The sequence below is a fragment of the Mesoplodon bidens genome, assembly GCF_964165515.1.
Source record: "Mesoplodon bidens genome assembly, chromosome: 2".
Taxonomy (NCBI): Eukaryota; Metazoa; Chordata; class Mammalia; order Artiodactyla; family Ziphiidae; genus Mesoplodon; species Mesoplodon bidens.
Window position 1 is genome coordinate 74209139 of NC_138177.1, and position 20334 is coordinate 74229472.

The 20334-nt window shown below is 39.7% G+C and overlaps 1 protein-coding gene across 1 annotated transcript in view; it reads left to right on the forward strand.

Moving 5' to 3' along the window:
- The window catches only part of NUP210L (nucleoporin 210 like), a gene marked incomplete at its 3' end in the record, with an annotated part of 73395 nt that overhangs the window by 37280 nt on the left and 15781 nt on the right, over positions 1 to 20334 (forward strand). Inside the window, exons 15-29 of the mRNA XM_081226237.1 lie at positions 3531 to 3723; positions 6728 to 6831; positions 7040 to 7144; positions 7446 to 7547; positions 8545 to 8673; positions 9197 to 9324; positions 10745 to 10877; positions 11330 to 11392; positions 11759 to 11938; positions 12332 to 12412; positions 12501 to 12632; positions 15909 to 16067; positions 17244 to 17335; positions 18469 to 18643; positions 19531 to 19706. Of these exons, the coding sequence (XP_081082363.1) occupies positions 3531 to 3723; positions 6728 to 6831; positions 7040 to 7144; positions 7446 to 7547; positions 8545 to 8673; positions 9197 to 9324; positions 10745 to 10877; positions 11330 to 11392; positions 11759 to 11938; positions 12332 to 12412; positions 12501 to 12632; positions 15909 to 16067; positions 17244 to 17335; positions 18469 to 18643; positions 19531 to 19706 (1952 nt within the window). The remainder of the gene's footprint in view (positions 1 to 3530; positions 3724 to 6727; positions 6832 to 7039; positions 7145 to 7445; positions 7548 to 8544; positions 8674 to 9196; positions 9325 to 10744; positions 10878 to 11329; positions 11393 to 11758; positions 11939 to 12331; positions 12413 to 12500; positions 12633 to 15908; positions 16068 to 17243; positions 17336 to 18468; positions 18644 to 19530; positions 19707 to 20334) is intronic.

Sequence of the window (20334 nt, forward strand, 5' to 3'; positions counted from 1 at the left end):
ATTCCAATTTTAGTATACGTGCTGCTGAAGCGAGTACTTTCACTTTCTTTTTGTAAACTTTCACTTTCTTGATGGTGTATTTTGAAGCACAAAAGGTTTTATTTAACGATGTCCAATTCATCACTTCTGTTGTTGTTTTTGTTTGTATTTTTGATGTCATATCTAAGAAACCATTGTCTAATCCAAGGGCATGAGTATTTACGCTTTTGACTTCTAAGAGTTTTGTACTTTTAGTCCTTACATTTAGGCCTCTAATCCATTTTGAGTTTATTTTTGTATATGGTGTGAAGTTGGAGTCCATCTTCATTCTTTTGCATGTGGATATCCAGTTGATCCAGCACCATTTATTAAAAAGGTTATTCCTTCTCCTTTGAATCATCTTGGCACTCTTGTTGAAAATCTATTAACCATAAATGTGAGGATTTATTCCTGGGCTCACAAATCTCTTCAATTAATCCATACGTCTGTCCTTACGCCAGTACCATACTATCTTGATTACTGTAGCTTTGTGGTAATTTTGAAATTGGGAAGTATGTGTCCTCCAACTCTATTCTTCTTTTTCAATATAGTTTTGGCTATTCTGAGTCCCTTGCATTTGCATATGAATTTTAGGATTCCTTTGGCAATTTCTGCAAAGAAACTAACAGGGTTTTTGTTTGTTTGTTTGTTTGTTGTTTGTTTGTTTTGCGGTATGTGGGCCTCTCACTGTTGTGGACTCTCCCGTTGCGGAGCACAGGCTCCGGACGTGCAGGCTCAGCGGCCATGGCTCACGGGCCTAGCCGCTCCGCCGCACGTGGGATCTTCTGGGACCAGGGAACGAACCTGTGTCCCCTGCATCGGCAGGTGGACTCTCAACCACTGCGCCACCAGGGAAGCCCCTAGCAGGGGTTTTGACAGGAATTTCATTAAATCTGTAGATTCATTTGGAGAGCATTACCATCTTAACAATATTGTCTTCTGATTCATGAATGTGAGCTATCTTTCCATTTATTTAGGGTTTCTTTAATTTCATTCAACAATTTTTGTAGTTTAGAGCAGTGGTCCCCAAGCTTTTTGGCACCAGGGACTGGTTTTGTGGCAGGCAATTTTTCCACAGATGGGGTTGAGAGGGGGTGTGGGGGGATGTTTCAGGCAGTAATGCGAGCGATGGTTCAGGCGGTAACGTGAGCGATGGGGAGCGATGGGAGCAGCGGGGAGCGGCAGATGAAGTTTTGCTCCCTCGCCCACCTCTCACCTCCTTCTGTGTGGCCCGGTTCCTAACAGGCTGTGGACCAGTACTGGTCTGTGGCCTGGGGGTTGGGAACACCTGGTTTAGAGTATACACTTGCACTCCTTTTGTTAGATTTATTCCTAAATATTTTATTCTTTTTGATGCTATCATAAAGCTAATTATTTATTTCATTTTCAGATTGTTGCTCTTGTATAGAAATACAGCTGATTTTTGCATGTTAATCTTGTATCTTACAACACTGCTGAACTCATTTATTAGATCTAATAGTTTTTTGGTGGGTTCCTTAGCGTTTTCTATACACAAGATTATGTCATCTGAAAATAGAGACAGTCAGACTTCTCCCTTTCCAATCTGGATGCCTTCTTTTTGTCTTCTTGACTAGTTGCCCTAGCTAGAACCCCCAGCACAATGTTCATTAGAAGTGGCAAGGACAGACATCTTGTCTTATACCTGATCTTAGGGGCAAAGCTTCCAATCTATAACTATTAAGTATGATATTGGATGTGGATTCTTCATAGATGCCCTATATAGGTTGAGGAAGTTTAGTCTGTGGAATGTTTTTATCACCAAAGAGTTTCACATTTTGTTCAATGTTCTTTCTGTATCTGTTGAGATGATTGTGTGTTTTTTTCCCTTTTATTCTATTAATATGGTGTGTTACATTGATTGATTTTCATGTGTTGAACCAACCTTGCATTCCTGGGATAAATTCCACTTGTTTATCATGTATAAACCTTTTTATATACTTCTAGATTCAGCTTGCTAGTATTTGGTAGAGGATTTTTGCATCTATATTCAGAAGAGATTTTAATCTGTAGTTTTATTTTCTTGTGGTATCTTTGGTTTGGTATCAGAATAATACTGGCCTCACAGAATGAGTTGGGAAGTATTCACTTCTCTTCTACTTGTTTGAAGAGTTTGTGAAGAATTGGTATTCATTACTCTTTAAACATTTGGTACAATTCACCAGTGAAGCCATCTGGGCCTAGGATTTTTGTTGTGGGATGTTGCGTTGTTTTTTAAAATTACTTATTCAATCTCTTTACTTGTTATAGATCTAGTCAGATTTTTTATTTCTTATTGAGTCAGTTTTGCTTGCTTGTATATTTTGAATTTTCCTATTTCATTTAGGTTTCATTTAGGTCCTCAGAGTTTTGGTGTCCAGAACTTTTATAGGGGTTTTATTACATAAACATGATTGATTAAATCATTGACCACATGTTTAAACTCGACTTCTAACCCCCCTCCCCTCCCTAGAGGTCAGGTTGGTATCACCTGGCTCAAAGTCCCATCACTACAATCACTGGTTTTTCTAGCATGACCAGCCCCCATCCTGAGTCATCTTATAAGTATAAACTCAAGTGTGATCCAAGGGGTCCATCATGAATAACAGATACACTCCTATCACTCAGGAAATTCCAAGGGTTTAGGGTTACTTCTCAAGAACTGGGGACAAAGACCAGCCCATTTCTTTTATTTATTTATTTATTTATTTATTTATTTATTTATTTATGGCTGCATTGGGTTTTCGTTGCTGCACGTGGGCTTTCTCTACTTGCAGTGAGTAGGGGCTACTCTTCATTGTAGTGCATAGGCTTTTCATTGTGGTGGCTTCTCTTGTTGCGGAGCTCGGGCTCTAGGCATGCAGGCTTCAGTAGTTGTGGCACACAGGCTCAGTAGTCATGGACATGGGCTCTAGAGCGCAGGCTCAGTAGTTGTGGCTCATGGGCTACTTGCTCCACGGCACGTGGGATCTTCCCGGACCAGGGCATGAACCCATGTCCCCTGCATTGGCAGGTGGATTTTTAACCACTGCGCCACCAGGGAAGTCTGTCAACGTCAAATTTAGATCAAAAATTTAAAACAGGTATAAAAGACGTTTTGGGGGACATGTGGGGAAATTGAAATATTGACTATACAGTATGTAACACTGAATTAATGTTAATATTCTTATGTGTGATAATGTAGTTTTTGCTACTCATTCTTAGGAAATGCATGCTGAAATATTTAGGGGTAAAGTGCCATGATACCTAAATCATTTGGAAAAAAAAAAGACACACACACATACAAATACGCACACAGAGAGTATGAAAGTAGAGGGGGAGATAGAGAAAGCAAATGGCAGATTGAGATGAAGTATATATAGGTATTCACTATACCATTCTTTTAACATATGTGTACCTTTTAAAACTGTCAAAGAAAAAATATTGGGAGAAAACATGATCCCTAGCTTCAGGAATATCTTACCACCTCTTAAACTATTGTTTCTTTTCTTTTCTTACTTTTAATTTTAATACAGATTCCTGTATCAAGCCTGAGAGACACAGTCCTGGAACTGGTAGTGTTTGATCAACACAGGAGAAAGTTTGATAATTTCAGTTCACTGATGCTAGAATGGAAATCCTCAAATGAAACACTAGCTCATTTTGAAAATTACAATTCAGTGGAGATGGTAGCAAAGGATGATGGCAGCGGGCAGACCCGGCTACATGGTATTGTAAATATTTATGAATCTTTTCATATATCTACTAAATGGTTCTGCACTAAATATTTCCTTGTGGGTGACAGTCTACTTATCCTGTCTCACCTTTCACTTTCGATCTTTGTATTTTTTAGAAAACATAAAGGTAGATTCCCTTGTTTGCAAAGCTAGGGTCTAGGGTCCAACGTTTCTCACAAGAACACAAAATTAAATTAATTTTAAATGTATTGGTTACCTATTATTTGCCTAAAACTTTGGAAATATTATTCATTTGTTAGGCAGTGTTTATTGAGTGGCTACTACATGTAAGGCCCTCTGCTAGGCGCTTGGAGATATAATGGTAAATGAGGCACTCACAGCTTTTGCCCTCATAGATTTACAGTCCAGTTGGGGAAACTGGACTTTAAACATTACATTGTGTTAGGTGTTTTGAAGGGCAAATATGGGATTCATTAAGAGCTTATAACAGGAGAACCTAACCTAGTTTAGATCAGAGAAGACTGCCCTAAGAAAGTCGCACGTACTCTGAGACCTGAAGAGATGGCAGAAAGAGGAAATAGAAAGAATGAACTAAATAAGTCAAGTGAGACTGACTTAGAGAGGGGGCAAGAGGCACAAGATGAGGTTCTAAGAGGGCAACAAGCCCTCAGGGGCAGTAGCCCATCAAGCCTTTTCTTGTATCACATTTGCTGAGGTCCTATTCTCCAAAGCAAGTCACTTGGCCAAAACCAGAGTCAAGGTAGGCCAGGACTACTCAAGAGCATGGATACCACCAGGCATGATTCACCACAAGCCATTAATATAACAATCTACCACAAATCAATCCCAAAAGTTAAGAAGAAAGTGGCACAAAGGGTAACTTTTAGGTTTCTGGTATGAGTATTTGGTAACCATTCTTTTCTTTTAACTTTTTATTTTATATTGGAGTATAATTGATTAATAATGTGTTAGTTTCAGGTGTACAGCAAAGTGATTTAGTTATACATATACATGTGTCTGTTCTGTTTCAAATTCTTTTCCCATTTAGATAACTATTCAATTGAATAAGAAACACTAAAGAAATAAGTTTTAAGCTTTCCCTTACCCACAGGGAGTTTATACTCAGGACAAGTTTAAGGGCTTAACTAGAGAATATGATAACATAATATTAATATGTATATGATACTATAACACTAGAATACCAATAATATGATACAGTTAATGTAAAAAGTGGTGGGGAAGAAAGAGATGCTCCTTATATCTGTAACAATCAATCACCAAATACCATCCATTTTATTTTCTAAAGGTTTTCTCTCTTCCTCTCTAACTTCATCACTAATGTCCTCATAACCTCTATCCTACATCACCATAGTAGCCTCCTAACTGATCTCAGTGTGTCTCTCCTACTCTCTAATCCACCCTCCATACTACTGTCCAGAATGATCTTTCTTTTCTTTTTTTAAAAAAAATATTTATTTATTTATTTTGGCTGCGCCGGGTCTTAGTTGCGGCATGTGGGATCTTTAGTTGCAACATGTGGACTCTTAGTTGTGGCATGCAAACTCTTAGTTGAGGCATGCATGTAGGATCTAGTTCCCTGACCAGGGATCGAACCCAGGCCCCCTGCATTGGGAGCACAGAGTATTACCCACTGGACCACCAAGGAAGTCCCCAGAATGATCTTTCTAAAATACAAATCTGGGGACTTTGCTGGTGGTCCAGTGGTAAAGAATCTGCCTTACAATGCAGGGAACGTGGGTTCAATCCCCGGTCAGGGAACTAAGTTCCCAAATGCTGCAGGGCAACTAAGCCCGCAGTGACACGTATTGTCATTGTGTCTTTCTGGATAAAGTTCATATGTTGCAGCTTAACATACCAACCCCTGCCTACTTCTTTGGCTTCAGTTCTTATTACCACCCACATGTATTCTACATTTTTCTCATACTCAACAATTTTAGATCCTTAACCATGAAAAGGCTTGTCATACCTCTTTCCTTTGCATGTGTTTTATTTTCTCTTTACTTGCATCTTCACTAGGCTAAAATCTTTCTCTAGTAATCTAGGAGTTTTCTGTTCCTCTATATTCCCAATCTAAGGAGAATATTCCTTCTTTGTGCTCTTATATATTCTGTATTATGTGCTCTGTACATACTTCTATAATAGTACTTATCACACTGTATTGCAGTGGTTGATTTACCTCTCAGCCACCCTCCTAAGCTGTGAGTTTCTTTGAAGGCAAGAACTGTGTTGTTTTCTTCTTCATCTCTGTATCCTAATTACTTGTCATAGTGCCTAGCATGTAGTTAGGCCCTTAATAAATCTTTGTTGAATGAAAGAATGTAACATCATGAGAAAATGCTTTGCAGATTTATACATGATCATCATGTGCTGAGGATAAAATAAGAGTTGTCCTAAGTAAAGTGGCAGATTCATGTTAGTTAAATTAAAAAGAAAGAAAAAAGAATGAATGAGTAAAGCAGGGTCAGATTATGGATGGCTTCAAATACTAGTTTAAGTAGTTTGAATTGCTCTAATAAGGACTAGTTAGCAATTAAAAAATTTTTTTTTCATTTAAAATTTTTGAGTAAGGGACTGACATGACATTTACATACACAAAACAGTTTAGAAGCATGAAAAGTCCCAAAGGACAATCTCTTTATTTCTCACTTTTATTTTAAAATCAAACAAAAATTTCCCCATACCCTATTGTCAGCTTATTTTTGGACTCACAAACCATTAGAGCTGGAAAGAATTTTAGATTTTGTCTGTCTCAACCCCTCATTTAATAAAGGAACTGAGAAATAAAGTGATTGCCCAAGGTCACATAGGAATATAATTGCAGAGTCAACATAGAACCCCAGTTTCCTGTTTCTTGTGTATTTCCCTATACATTGTTTTTTGTTTTTGTTTTTGTTTTTCTCCCTGAAATAAAACACCATTTGGAAAAAATTAGGGCAGATTTTTGGTTTTCTAGAGACACCTTTGTATTCTACATGTTATTGTTTCTCACAGGGTACTTTTTTGCATGTCTCCAGGTCAAAGGATCCTTAAAGTACATCAGATAAAAGGGACTGTACTCATTGGAGTCAATTTTGTGGGCTATTCAGAGATGGAAAATCCTTCTATTCAGAGAAGGAAAGTAAGTGGAGACTGTTATATAAAAAATATTAATTAACTGAAATTTAAGCCTCCTTAGAAGTCATTTATATAACTGACATAAATCTGAGAACTATACACCTCTATGAATCTGTTATCTTTGGCACTTGAAAGAGTACTGGAATCTTCGCTCACTGAGCTGAGGAATTAAAAGTTTGTATTTACCTTTGTGGTTCTTATTACATTTCTAGGAACTTTCCAACTTGCCCAGATCTGCAGCTGTAGAGCTGCTCCTGGTAGATGATGTAACAGTATCGCCTGAGAATGCCACCATCTATAACCACCCTGATGTGAAGGTAGAAGCTCTACGGGTCTAGCTAAATGGAATCATATTGGAGGGGAGAGTACTAGGTTATTAAAATTAATAGTATAACAATAAAAAAGCTCACTTATGTGTTGAAAATCAGTGATACACATATATAATGCATATATAATAATTATCCTTAGCAGTAATACTTTAATAGTCATATGTTGTCTTTGGTCCACTGACTGTAATCTTTTAATTTCATACTCTTTCTTAGGTAAGTAGAAGTTATTTTCTTTGAATTTTTTATAAACCAAAGGGAATGGAATATTGTTTGTCTGGTTTTTCCATAGGAAATATTTAGCCTTGTGGAAGGATCTGGTTATTTTTTAGTCAACAGTAGTGAGCAAGACATTGCCACCATCACTTACCTGGAAGCAGAAAGCTCTGTCCAGGTGAGTTCTAGAGATACTCCCAGACTGATGGTCTCAGGTCAAAGCTCATTCTTAGGAGAATGATTGGAAAATTTTTATTGGGTGTCTCAAACTTGTTACAAAAAATAACATTTGTGTCTTTTTCCTTTTTTAACCTACATAGATTCTTCAACAAAAAAAGAGGGGTTTTTTTTTGGTTTGTTTTTTTCTGTAACTAGCTACAATATGCAGCAATTTTTGGCTCTGATTGAATGGAAACAGTGTAGGAGACATCTAATTATAAGATTTCCATTAAAAGAAGGTTCATTTTTATAAATTTAGAAGCACAGAGCTGTGTGGATAGTTAGATATACTATTGACTTTATAACCTGAGTATATGGTATTTTCAGCCAGGACATGGCAACTTAAAATAGTAAGCTGACTCCATAGTCAATATGCCAAGAGATTTGCTTTTAGTTGACTTGTAATAATAAAAAAATATATTATATTAACATATGTACTTATTTCCTTCAAAGAGCTCAAAGGAATGTAACTTACTGTAGTCATAATGTTGCTTTTTAAAAGAGGAGATTGAGGCCCTATGGGCAAAGGATGTGAAAAACCATGCTGCTGTGCAGGAGCTGTAGTACAAGAAGGAAAAACAAAGTATCAGTCCACCCAGTGCTTTCTCTCCCTCCTTGTGATTGCATATAAATGTACATGATTTTCTTCCTGAATCCTTTCCCTGTTCATAATTAAGAAGCTGGATATGTATGTTGGATTCTGCTTGAAATCAATCAATTTAAACTCTGCTCTTTATCAGTTAGTATTTGTTAAGGGTACATATTTTGCCACAAACTGAAACATCACTTTAAGGGTACATATTGTGCTATGCCTGAAACATATAATGTGACCTCTCAGAGTTCCCATCACAAAGAAAGTAAGATATTGTATTTTCCACTTTGGGTGGAAATAAATGCTATGATTATGCTTGGAGCATGTTTGCTTCTTTACCCAGCTACCATCTTCTTCCTTCTAGTTAGTTCCAGTACATCCAGGATTTCTCAGCTTGGAGGTCTATGACCTGTGTTTGGCTTTCTTGGGTCCAGCAATCGCTCACCTCAGGGTGTCAGACATGCAAGAGCTGGAGCTTGATGTGATTGATAAGGTGAGAGATGTTTGCTTTCTCTCTTAAATGAAGCAGGCATCATTCTCACTCACTAGCATCACCTGATATAGTCTGTGCTCAGCTTCCATGTGTGTATAGCAGGCCCTTTGATGATGTTAATGGAAATACCTGCCCTTAGAGAACACGATTCCAACACTAAACATGATGAAGATAAATAGTGTTAAAGCACAACTTAGGGACTTCCCTGGTGGTCCAGTGTTTAAGACTCCATGCTTCCAATGCAGTGGGTGTGGGTTCGATTCCTGGTCAGGGAACTAAGATCCCACGTGCCACAGGGCATGGTCAAAATAAAACAATTAAAAAACAGTTAAAAAAAATAAAGAACAACTTAAAAGAATACACATAGATTAGGCTTACTAGATCAAAGGCTGACCAGGAACATTTAGCATGAAAAAAAGAGCTTGCCACCTCTAAGAGTTAAATGGCCCTAGGTGAATGAGACATCGCTACTAAAATTACCTTAAAAAATTATTTTTTTTAATTTTTGTTTTTTAACCACTAGGTTGAAATAGGTAAAACTGTGTTAGTAACTGTGAGGGTTCTTGGCTCTTCCAAACGCCCGTTCCAAAATAAATACTTCAGGAACATGGAGCTCAAACTGCAGTTGGCTTCTCCCATTGTCACCCTGACGTGAGTACCATTTAAATACTCCTTTCTTGGGGACTTCCCTGGTGGTCCAGTGGTAAAGAATCCGCCTTAGGGACTTCCCTAGTGGTGCAGTGGTTAAGAATCCGCCTGCCAATGCAGGGGACACGGGTTCTATCCCTGGTCGGGGAATATCCCACATGCCGCAGAGCAACTAAGCCCGTGGGCCACAACTACTGAGCCCGTGGGCCACAACTACTGAAGCCTGCGCACCTAGAGCCCGTGCTCCACAACAAGAGAAGCCACCTCAGTGAGAAGCTCACACACTGCAATGAAGAGTTGCCTCCTCTCGCTGCACCTAGAGAAAGCCCGCGCGCAGCAGTGAAGACCCAACACAGCCAAAAATAAATAAATAAATAATTTTATTTTAAAAAACCAATCCGCCTTACAATGCAGGGGACGTGGATTAAATCCCTGGTCAGGGAACTAAGATCCCTCATGCCGCGGGGCAACTAAGCCCGTGCGCCACAACTACTGAGCTTGTGTGCCTCAGCTAGAGAGCCTGCGTGCTGCAAACTACAGAGCCCACGCGCTCTGGAGCCTGTGTGCCACAACTGGAGAGAAGCCAGCGTGAAGATCCCGTTTGCTGCAGCTAAGACCTGACGCAGCCAAAAATAAATAAAATAAATGATAAATAAATCTTTAAAAAATATACTTCTTTCTCCCTATGCTTAATACCACAAGAATATCCCTCCTGGTAGCCTGGTTAGCTCTCCCTTAGGTTATTTCAGATTTTCTTCTTTCCTTTTTTTGTAACAGTACCTTTCAGCCCATACTGTCTTCCCATATTCAGCTCTCTACAAAATACACCTTCCAGATCCTCAGATGTCTTATTTTGGGCCTAAAATCATGTGTCTCATTAATATTTCCATTTTATGAAACTTCTCCTTGGATGATATCCTTTGGGGGTGCTTCAGACTTGAGGACCTTCAAAAAATCTAGAAGTAGAGGCACTGGTATTGCCCTCTGCGAAAGGGAAAATACAGGAATTCTGAGGCAATTTAGTATTCGCAGTTTTGCCAGTCTATGTTTATACTGCTCTTATTCCTTTGGAGACCTAGAACAAATTTTTGCCCTTCAGGAGTCTTCTGCCATTGCTATGAACTTTGTCTTGACTCTGGAAGTCATTTTCTGGTAGTTCCTTCTAAGCTGAGTTAAAATGAGCAGAAGATTGGGAATTCCCTGGTGGTCCAGTGATTAGGATTCTTTGCTTTCAGTGCCATGGGCCCGGGTTCAATCTCTGGTAGGGGAACTAAGATCCCACAAGCTGCACCACATGGCCAAAAAAAAAAAAGAAAAAGAAAAAGAAAAGAAAGCAGAAAATGTTAAGCATCTTAGAAAGATGCATAACTGTCCACTCTTAAAACCAGATCTTTCTCACCTAGAAATTTGTGGGTCTTTGCAGACTAATGGAGAAACAGGACGAATACTCTGAAAATTATATCCTTCGAGGTATCACTATTGGGCAAACCACACTTGTAGCTATTGCCAGGGACAAGATGGGGAGAAAATTCATGTCGGCTCCTCGGCAAATTGAAGTAAGGAAATTATCTCATCCAAAATTCATACTTTGTCTTCTTTATAAATTTATAAATTTTATAAATTTCCAGTGGTTAGGACTCTGCACTTTCACTGCTGAGGGCGCAGGTTCCATCCCTGGTCCAGGAACTAAGATCCCGCAAGCTGTGAGGCATGTCCAAAAAAAGAAAAAAGTAGAAAAGAAAGGTAATTGTAAATATAATGTTAATGACCACTTTTATTACAGTGAGTGGATATGTAATAACTTATTTAATCATTCTCACTTAAGTAATTTATAATTTTTGCTATTATAAATAAAATTTGCATTTATAAATAAAATAAAATACATGTTTTTGTATATAACTTCATTGTACATAATTAGGATTTTTTTCCTTAGAATAAGCTACATGATCATTTGCTATGAACTTGACTGTAGTCAATCACTGTTGTCCTTTTGTTTTTCTCCTTCAAGGTGTTTCCTCCATTCAGACTTGTTCCAGAGAAAATGACACTGATTCCAACTAATATGATGCAGGTGATCCTAAAGGCAGAAATGAGGCTTTCTCCCCATCCCACCTCTGCTCCACCCCAACACACATATACGCATACACCTCTTCCTGTTGACCTTCCCTTGTCTACTCGCAGCCAAGTACAACAGGATTTGATAAAGAAGAAAATTAGTATTTTCTTTGTTCTATGAGAAACATGGTATGAACTACTTCTTGGAATCCTATGGATAATTTATAGCACTTCCATTTCATGTGCATTTGAGTTGATGTGGCATATGCTGGTTGGAAAGTGGGGGAAGATGAAAAAGTTGAGTTACTTGGACAAAAGGTTGGGAAAGGAGATGTGACTTCTCCCCAAGGTCCAGGCATTCACTGGTGTGTTTACATTCCAGGTAATGTCTGAAGGTGGCCCTCAGCCTCAATCTATCATTCACTTCTCCATCAGTAATCAGACCGTGGCTGTTGTTAATAGGAGGGGCCAAGTTACAGGGAAGGTAGTTGGCAGAGCTGTGGTCCATGGCACCATCAAGACAGTAAATGAAGATACTGGAAAAGTCATTGTGTTTTCCCAGGTATTGGTTCTTTGTTCTGCTCTGCTTCTACTCCTCCATCTGGGAATCACTGGGAGGTAGAGGAAGAAATAGTGATGGGGAGGGTGTCAACAGCCCAGGGAAGTCTTTTCAGTCCCCTCATTTGGTATTCTCTTAACCAGGCATGGGCAATATGTAATCTTCAGCGAAAAACCCACAGAGTACTTGGCATTGTTATAAGACGTAGTCCCTATACTTAAGGAATTGTTTCAAGAACAAGTACAAAACAAAAACAAACAAACAAAAAACCTGTATCTATGGCATATTTGTTGTTGTTGAATGCCCCAAACAACAACCAACAAACTAGTTATCATAAGCATCCACCCCACAGACACTCCCTCTTAGCCTAAGCTTGCTCTCCACCCTGTTGAGCAGGATGAAGTGAAGATTGAAGTTGTGCAGCTAAGGGCTGTTAGGATCCTTGCAGCTGCAACTCGACTCATCACAGCTACTGAGGTCAGTAGGATGGCTCTGTTCCAGGTTCATTATTTTGATAATGCCAGCTGGACAGGATGTATAGCACAAAACCACTCTTCGTTTTCAGATGCCAGTTTACGTCATGGGAGTGACCAGTACCCAGACCCCTTTCTCCTTCAGCAATGCCAACCCTGGGCTCACATTCCATTGGTCCATGAGCAAAAGGGACGTATTGGATCTAGTGCCCAGGCATTCAGAGGTATAAACGTATCTGTTTATTATATTACCTTAGGGATCTTGATACTAAATTTATTTTATTTCATCATAAGTTGTTTTGGTTTTGGTTTTGGTTTTTTTTTGCGGTACGCGGGCCTCTCACTGCCGCAGCCTCTCCCGTTGCGGAGCACAGGCTCCGGACACGCAGGCTCAGCAGCCATGGCTCACGGGCCCAGCCGCTCCGCGGCATGCGGGATCCTCCCAGACCGGGGCACGAACCCGTGTCCCCTGCATCGGCAGGCGGACTCTCAACCACTGCGCCACCAGGGAAGCCCCGGGAAGCCCCCATCATAAGTTTTAGACTAACTCACTTCTAAACTACACAATATTATTACTTACTCTTTTTCCGATTGTTCTGTGAATGCTGGAAACCTGAAAATCATATGAAGAATCCAAATTTGAGTATTCAGATAATACTATATGATGTTTAACATACTTTGCTGGAAAGAGCTCTCAACAAAGCAATGCTTCCTTTGATGTATTTGTTGTTGTATAATGTTGTATTTGTGAGCAGATGACTGTGTTACATGAATAACACATTATGAATATAAAGTATTTATATATAAAGTTTAAATATATAATCTTTCAACATGTTCGGACACAATTATATTAATAATCATGATGTTTGTGCTGCATGATGGGCAGTTGACATTAAGAAAGGGCTTCCCTGGTGGCGCAGTGGTTGACAGTCCCCCTGCCAATGTAGGGGACGCGGGTTCGTGCCCCGGTCCGGGAAGATCCCACATGCCGCGGAGCGGCTGGGCCCGTGAGCCATGGCCGCTGAGCCTGCGCGTCCGGAGCCTGTGCTCCGCAACGGGAGAGGCCACAGCAGTGAGAGGCCCGCATACCACAAAAAAAAAAAAAGAAAAAAAAGAAAGGTGGTTGCTGAGCACACTCCTGGGCCCACACTACTAGGAGCTGGGGAATAACTGGAATCCTATCTTGAGCATGAAGAGTGCCATGGGTGTCATGGGGCTGGTGTGGGCCACCAACTGGCAGCTGATTCTGGACTGAGTACCTTATATCAATGGCAAATTTAAGAAGGACAATTAATTAAACTGCTCCTCCACGGTTCCCTTTGGTGGTACCGGCTCCTCCCAATTCAGCACCTCCTGCATCTGGAATGGCCAAAGCCCTCAGGATGGCTATTGAGGAAATCCACACTGCAACATGAGTCTTTATGTTTTTTAAAATAGCTTTGGTGTTTTAATACATATAGCACTAAACCTTACTCTGAAACCTGAAAAAGAAAAAAAAAAAAGAGGTGGATGCTAGACAAACTTTACCTACTTCACAACGTTGTTACCTGATCATCAGCTTAATGGAACCCACCCAAGATGGTCCAGGATCAGTGGCAGCCACTTAGGTCTGAGCTTTACCTTAGGAAGAAGGAACCTGGGGCCAAGGTACCCAGTAGGTCACAACTCAGTGCCCACAAAAACAAAGAATCAGACCTTGAGAGAGATCAGAGTGGTTACAGAAGCTAGAATTAGTGGGTCATTTCTGGAGCCAGCTAAAAACAAAAGTCTGGAAAAATTTTTTAATTTCCAATTTTCTTAAAATATCCTAGATCTGTAATCTAGGGAAACCCTAGTGGTTGAGTCTTCTAGGGAATCCCTAGTGGTTGAGTCTTCTATCTGTCATGGACTGCGCAGAGCCTGGTTATACTTGGAACTGAGGAGAGATAGAACTGTACTTAGTTTGGTAGAGTTCTGCAGAAGGATTTGGCTTTTTTTCTTGAATAGCAAATAGGAATTGTGTGAAAGGAGGGGATGGCCTAGGTCTTAGCATCTATTCTACTTCTCCATTCCTCTAATTTTCTTATCTAAATAATGTCTTTTCTCTAACAGAAGAAATGATTGAGAGCCATACAAAGATTTTCTTCCCCTGCCTTAGACCTCACATAGACAACTGGGTGATGAAATAGGCAAATAGAAAGGTCTCTAATGCCCTACAAGGTAGACTTCCTGCACTGTGGTGTCACCATTTAGAAATTCACTTGGATTAAACAATTATAAACCACTCATTCTTTAGCATAAGACTTTCTTCCAGACAACTGATTGAAATCTGCACAAAGGAGATGGGAATTTTTATGTAGGGGAGGAGGGAAAGGTGAGTTTGGAACTTGGAACTCTGTATGAGTCAAGAGAGTGAAGGAAGGTCTTGAGCGCTCCAGACAGCAAAAATGCAGAGGAGATAGAATGTGAAATGAGTGCCAAAAAGGTAGGCAAGTGCCTACTTCAATATTTGCCTTAGGGGACTTCCCTGGTGGCGCAGTGCTTAAGACTCCACACTCCCAATGCAGGGGGACTGGGTTTGATCCCTGGTCCAGGAACTAGATCCCACATGCATGCCGCAGCTAAGAGTTCGCATGCCATAACTAAGGAACTGGCGAGCCGCAACTAAGGAGCCTGCCTGCCACAACCAAGACCCGACACAACCAAATAAACAAACAAATAAATAAATAAATAACATTTGCCTTGGTGTTGGCCCTCCCTTCCCTCTCACCAGAAATCTGTCAAGGCCTAATCCTTATCCAATCTAGACTAGAATGGTGAGTGAAGCAAGTGAGGAAATGGTTAGCTAGTTTAACACAATCCTAAAACAACAGCTTCCCTTTCTTGTCTTCTTCCTTCCTTGCTACCACTCTGAACTCCAGGAGTAGATTACCTCACTTCTCTCTCATCTCAAGTTCTACTGTTTCAGCCTATTGAGGATACCCCTTCCTTCATTTCCATTCTTCTCCTATCAATGAATTGACTTCTTGCAAGATAAGAATTCTTGCATAAGAGTCTTTCCAGAATTAGTTGAGCACTGAACACAGAAGTTTACTTTAGGGGTGACTATGTTTCTGGGAATATGAAAATAAACAAATATGAAAATAAACCCTGGGGGAATTCTCTGGTGATCCAGTGGTTAGGACTTGGCATTTTCACTGCGGGGGCTCGGGTTCAATCCCTGGTTGGGGAACTAAGATCCCACAAGCCTCAAGGTGCAGAGAAAGGAAGGAAGGAAGGAAGGAAGGAAGGAAGGAAGGAAGGAAAGAAGGAAGGAAGGAAAGAAGGAAGGGAGAGAAAGAAAGAAGGGAGGGAGGAAGGAGGGAGGGAAGGAAAGGAGGAAGAAAGGGAAGGGGAGCAGAGGGGAGGGGAGGGAAGATAAGCCTGGAACTCTAATTCTTCTAGATAGCTATTTTCAACAAAGAGGGAAGGGCACAGTGTTTATTCATGAATATTTCTTAATCCATCCCTTTACTCTCTAGGTTTTTCTACAACTCCCAGTAGAGAATAACTTTGCCATGGTTGTCCACACAAAAGCAGCTGGTTGGACCAGTATCAAAGTCACTGTCCGCTGTATGAACAGTTCCTCTGGGCAGTTTGAGGGGAATTTGTTGGAACTGTCTGATGAAGTTCAGATCCTGGTAAGGTCCCAAAGCTAAATCTTGTTTTTGTGTATCAAGGAGAAGAAAGTTATATTCTCTTACCATCCATGAAGAGCTTAGTCTGTATAGAGATACAGAAATTGCTAGAGGGATCTCTGGATTAGGCTTATGGTTTCTAGATCTTTGATATTCCTGCTAATTGCTTCTATGAGTATTGACATTAGAAACTACAGCACATGCACTCCCCTCAACTCCCAACACAGTGAATACAGTATATGAACACATAATAACTAAAGAGGAATTAATTTCTGATTTGTTCTGCCTAACATAGATATTATGGTACAGTCCACTTAGCTATACTCACAGGTAGAATGAAATCCTATCCTAACTTCTGGTAAGGTATGAGAGTACGAATAGTTTTTACAGATGTTCTCAAGCTGAAAGCTAAATGGCCCTACTGTTTTTAGAACTCAAAGAAAAACTATTTTTTGTGTGGGGCAAATAAGTTTCTCTACCTCTGAATTTGGGACTAATTTTTTTTTCCCTTTATTTTGGCTTTGGTTCCCTGATTCAGTGAGGGGTAGAGGAAAAAGCACTTTACCAGGAGGCGGAGGACCAGAATAGTGCCCTTGCTAATTAAATCCTACAGATTCTTCATTCTCAAATCTCTTTTCAGGTTATTAGAACTAAAATTAGAAATTTCAATGGGACTTCACTGGTGGCGCAGTGGTTAAGAATCCGCCTGCCAACGCAGGGGGCAAGGGTTTGAGCCCTGGCCCGGGAGGATCCCACATGACGCGGAGCAGCTGAGCCCGTGTGCCACAACTGCTGAGCCTGCGCTCTAGAGCCTGCGAGCCACAACTAGAGAAAGCCCGCACGCAGCAACGAAGACCCAACACAGCCAAATATAAATGAATAAATTTATTTTTAAAAAATTAGAAATTTCAAAATTATTTCATATCTAAGTAATATAGGGGATGTGGTAAGTGTAAACTGTGCCCAGTCCCTTGTAGTCAGAAGCAGGGCTAATATTAGGTTATATATTCTACACTACCTAAATAAGTTTTAAATGCCTGGCTCATTTTGGAAAGCAGAACTGTGGGACATTGGGCTAAATTGAAGTTGGGCAGACTTGATTTGTAGTTGTCCATTTGTGAGTAAAGGTCATCATTTGTCTTTTTCGGAAATGAGGAAGACATCATCTTCTCATTCTAGGTGTTTGAAAAACTCCAACTTTTCTACCCAGAGTGCCAACCCAAACAAATTCTGATGCCCATGAATTCTCAGCTCAAACTCCATACCAACAGGTAAGGAGAATGGAGAAGAAGGCAGGCCAGGATCTAACTTTACCCTCAGAGAAACATGGCACATGGAAAGAACCATTGCCTTCTAGGTGATTTTTCTAACCAACATATAATTTTTTTTAGTTGAAGTGAAATTCACATAACATAAAATTGTACAATTCAGTGGCGTTTAGTACATACACAGTATTATACAACCATTACCTCTAGTTCCAAAACATTTTCATTACCACCAAAGGAGGCCCATACCCATTAAGCAGTCTCTCATCATTCTCCCCTTCTCTCAGTCCCTAGCAATCACTAATCAGCTGTCTCTGTGAATCTAAATATTGTATATTTCATGTAAATGAAATCATACAATACGTGACCTTTTCTGTCGGCTTCTTGCAGTTAACATGTTTTCGAGGTTCATCCACATTGTAGCATGTATTGGTACTTCATTCCTTTTCATGACTGAATAATATTCCATTGTATGAATGTAACACATTTTGTTTATCCAGTCATCTGTTGGTGGACTTTGGTTTGTTTTCCCCTTTTAGCTATTGTGGATAGTGCTGCTATGAACATTCACGTACAAGTATTTGTTTGAATACAGTTGGCCCTTGGTATCCACCAGGGATTGGTTCCAGGACCCGCACTCCCACCAAAATCTGCAGATGCAAAAATCCATTCTATAAAAATGGTGTAGTATTTGCATATATGCACATCCTCCTGTATACTTTAAACTATTTCTAAATTACTTATAATACCTAATACAATGTAAACGTTATGTAAATAGTTGCCAGTCCAAGGCAAGTTCAAATTTTGCTTTTTGGAACCTTTTGAAATTTTCAGCCTGTGCTTGGTTGAATCTGCAGATGCAAAACCAATGGATTTGAAAAGCTGACTGTACCTGTTTTCAATTCTTTTAACCAAATAATTTTTTAATGATCAATATGTAATAGTATTTGATTTTTAAAGAGATAAGCATAATCCAAAGGCTGACTTTTACCTGAGGAAAAAATAACTACACAACATGGAGAATGGCAAGCAGTTTTCTCAGAGTACAGTCTCTAACAGTAATCCTGGCAATCTCTACTCCTTTCTTTCTTGTCAAACAGAGCCCCCAAGAAATGCCATTTGCCCTGTTTATTCCCTAGGGTAGGGGCCGCCTTTGTGAGTTCCCGTGTTCTCAAGTGTTTCCCTAATTCATCTGTCATTGAGGAGGACGGTGAAGGGCTCCTGAAAGCTGGCTCCATTGCAGGTACTGCTGTGTTGGAAGTCACTTCTATAGAATCTTTTGGAGTCAACCAAACAACTATAACTGGGGTTCAGGTGAGTTCAGGGACTTACTCAAAACAATAAAAGGAATATCATGGCCTTAAGAGGCAGATTTGCTTTTTTAAGAACTAGAAACTTCTCTAGAAGTCAGAAATGAACTGTAAGATAAGAGGACAATCTTGACATGAACCATCAAATTAAAGTGGACTTTACAGTACTTGTTATAAGAGAGATTAGCCTCAAATTGGTATGAATGTCTTCTGAGCAGCTTTGGCAAAAGGGTTGGTGTGGGAGAAGCATAGAACTATTGCTATCAAAATTAGGCTTTGTTTTTAGAATTTTTTTTAAATTAGAAGAGACCTTAGAGGTAAGTTAGTCTAAAACAAACAAACACAAAAATGTTTTGTGCATTAAAAATCAAGTATATTCCAGCTTCTGTGTTGCTCCTTTTACGTATATTATCTTTTTTAACTACCACAAAAACCCTATGAGATAGGCATTATTAGCCCTATTAAACTGATGATAAATATGAAACCTAGAATGGTTAGATGAAGATATGAAATAATAAAGCTAGGATTCAAACCTGGACTTCCCTTACTGTATCAGTTTATCTCTTGCAGTGTGAAAACAAAATTTACAGTATTCTTGATACATGATCAATTATTTAACAATAAATATTGACACTTTGCACAAAACAGAAAAAATGCAGTCCTTTCCTCAAAAAGCTCCAGCTTCTTTTCACATTTCCACTGTTTTAGTAATTAAAAAGCCATTTCCTGTACTGTCATATTTCTTTTTCACTCTGTCATCTGAAATCAAGAGCTAACTATTTCCTACAAAAGAGGAACACCATTTTTATCATTGATTATAAGTCTCAGAATATGGTCTCAGCTCCTCTCCAATGCATCCTTCTCTGTACTAGTAGGTTTTGTCTCCCACAGGTAGCACCAGTGACATACCTGAGAATGAGCAGCCACCCCAAGCTATACACAGCTCAAGGAAGGACCCTATCAGCCTTTCCCTTGGGCATGTCTCTCACCTTCATTGTTCAGTTTTACAATAGCATCGGAGAGAAATTCCACACACACAATACCCAGCTTTATCTGGCTTTGAACAGGTATGGAAGGCAAAGGAATGGTGTTGACATTGTGGTAGACATCTTACTGATTAACCTGGTATTATCTAAAATCTCCAGTAAATTCCTCTCATATTCTGCACTTGGAATCTGATCTTTCTTTCATTAAGATGGGGGAAAGACCAGAATTAGTTGTTCAATGAAGAAAAATTTCAGTATGTTTGAATTTGACAAGTCCTAGTTCAAACAAAGCTCCTGTAGGGAGCCAACTGGAGTATTATCAAAAAGCCATACTAAAAAAAAAAAAAAAAAAAGAAGCCATACTGAAAAAACAATCTTTTTTAATTAAAAAAAACAAGCCTAGGGACTTCCCTGGTGGTCCAGTGGTTAAGACACCGTGCTCCCAATGCAGGGGGCCCAGGTTCGATCCCTGGTCAGGGAACTAGATCCCACATGCCACAGCAAAGATCCCACGTGCTGCAACTAAGACCGGGCACAGCCAAATAAATAAATTAATTAATAATGATTTTTTTTAAAAAAGCCTAGCTGGGCACTATATATATAAATGTAATAGACCTGATCCCTGGCCCTAGTTGCTTACTCTCCATTGTAGAATTCCATCTGAACTTTTGAGCTATTGAATATAAAATGGTGTGATAGGGTCTGCCCC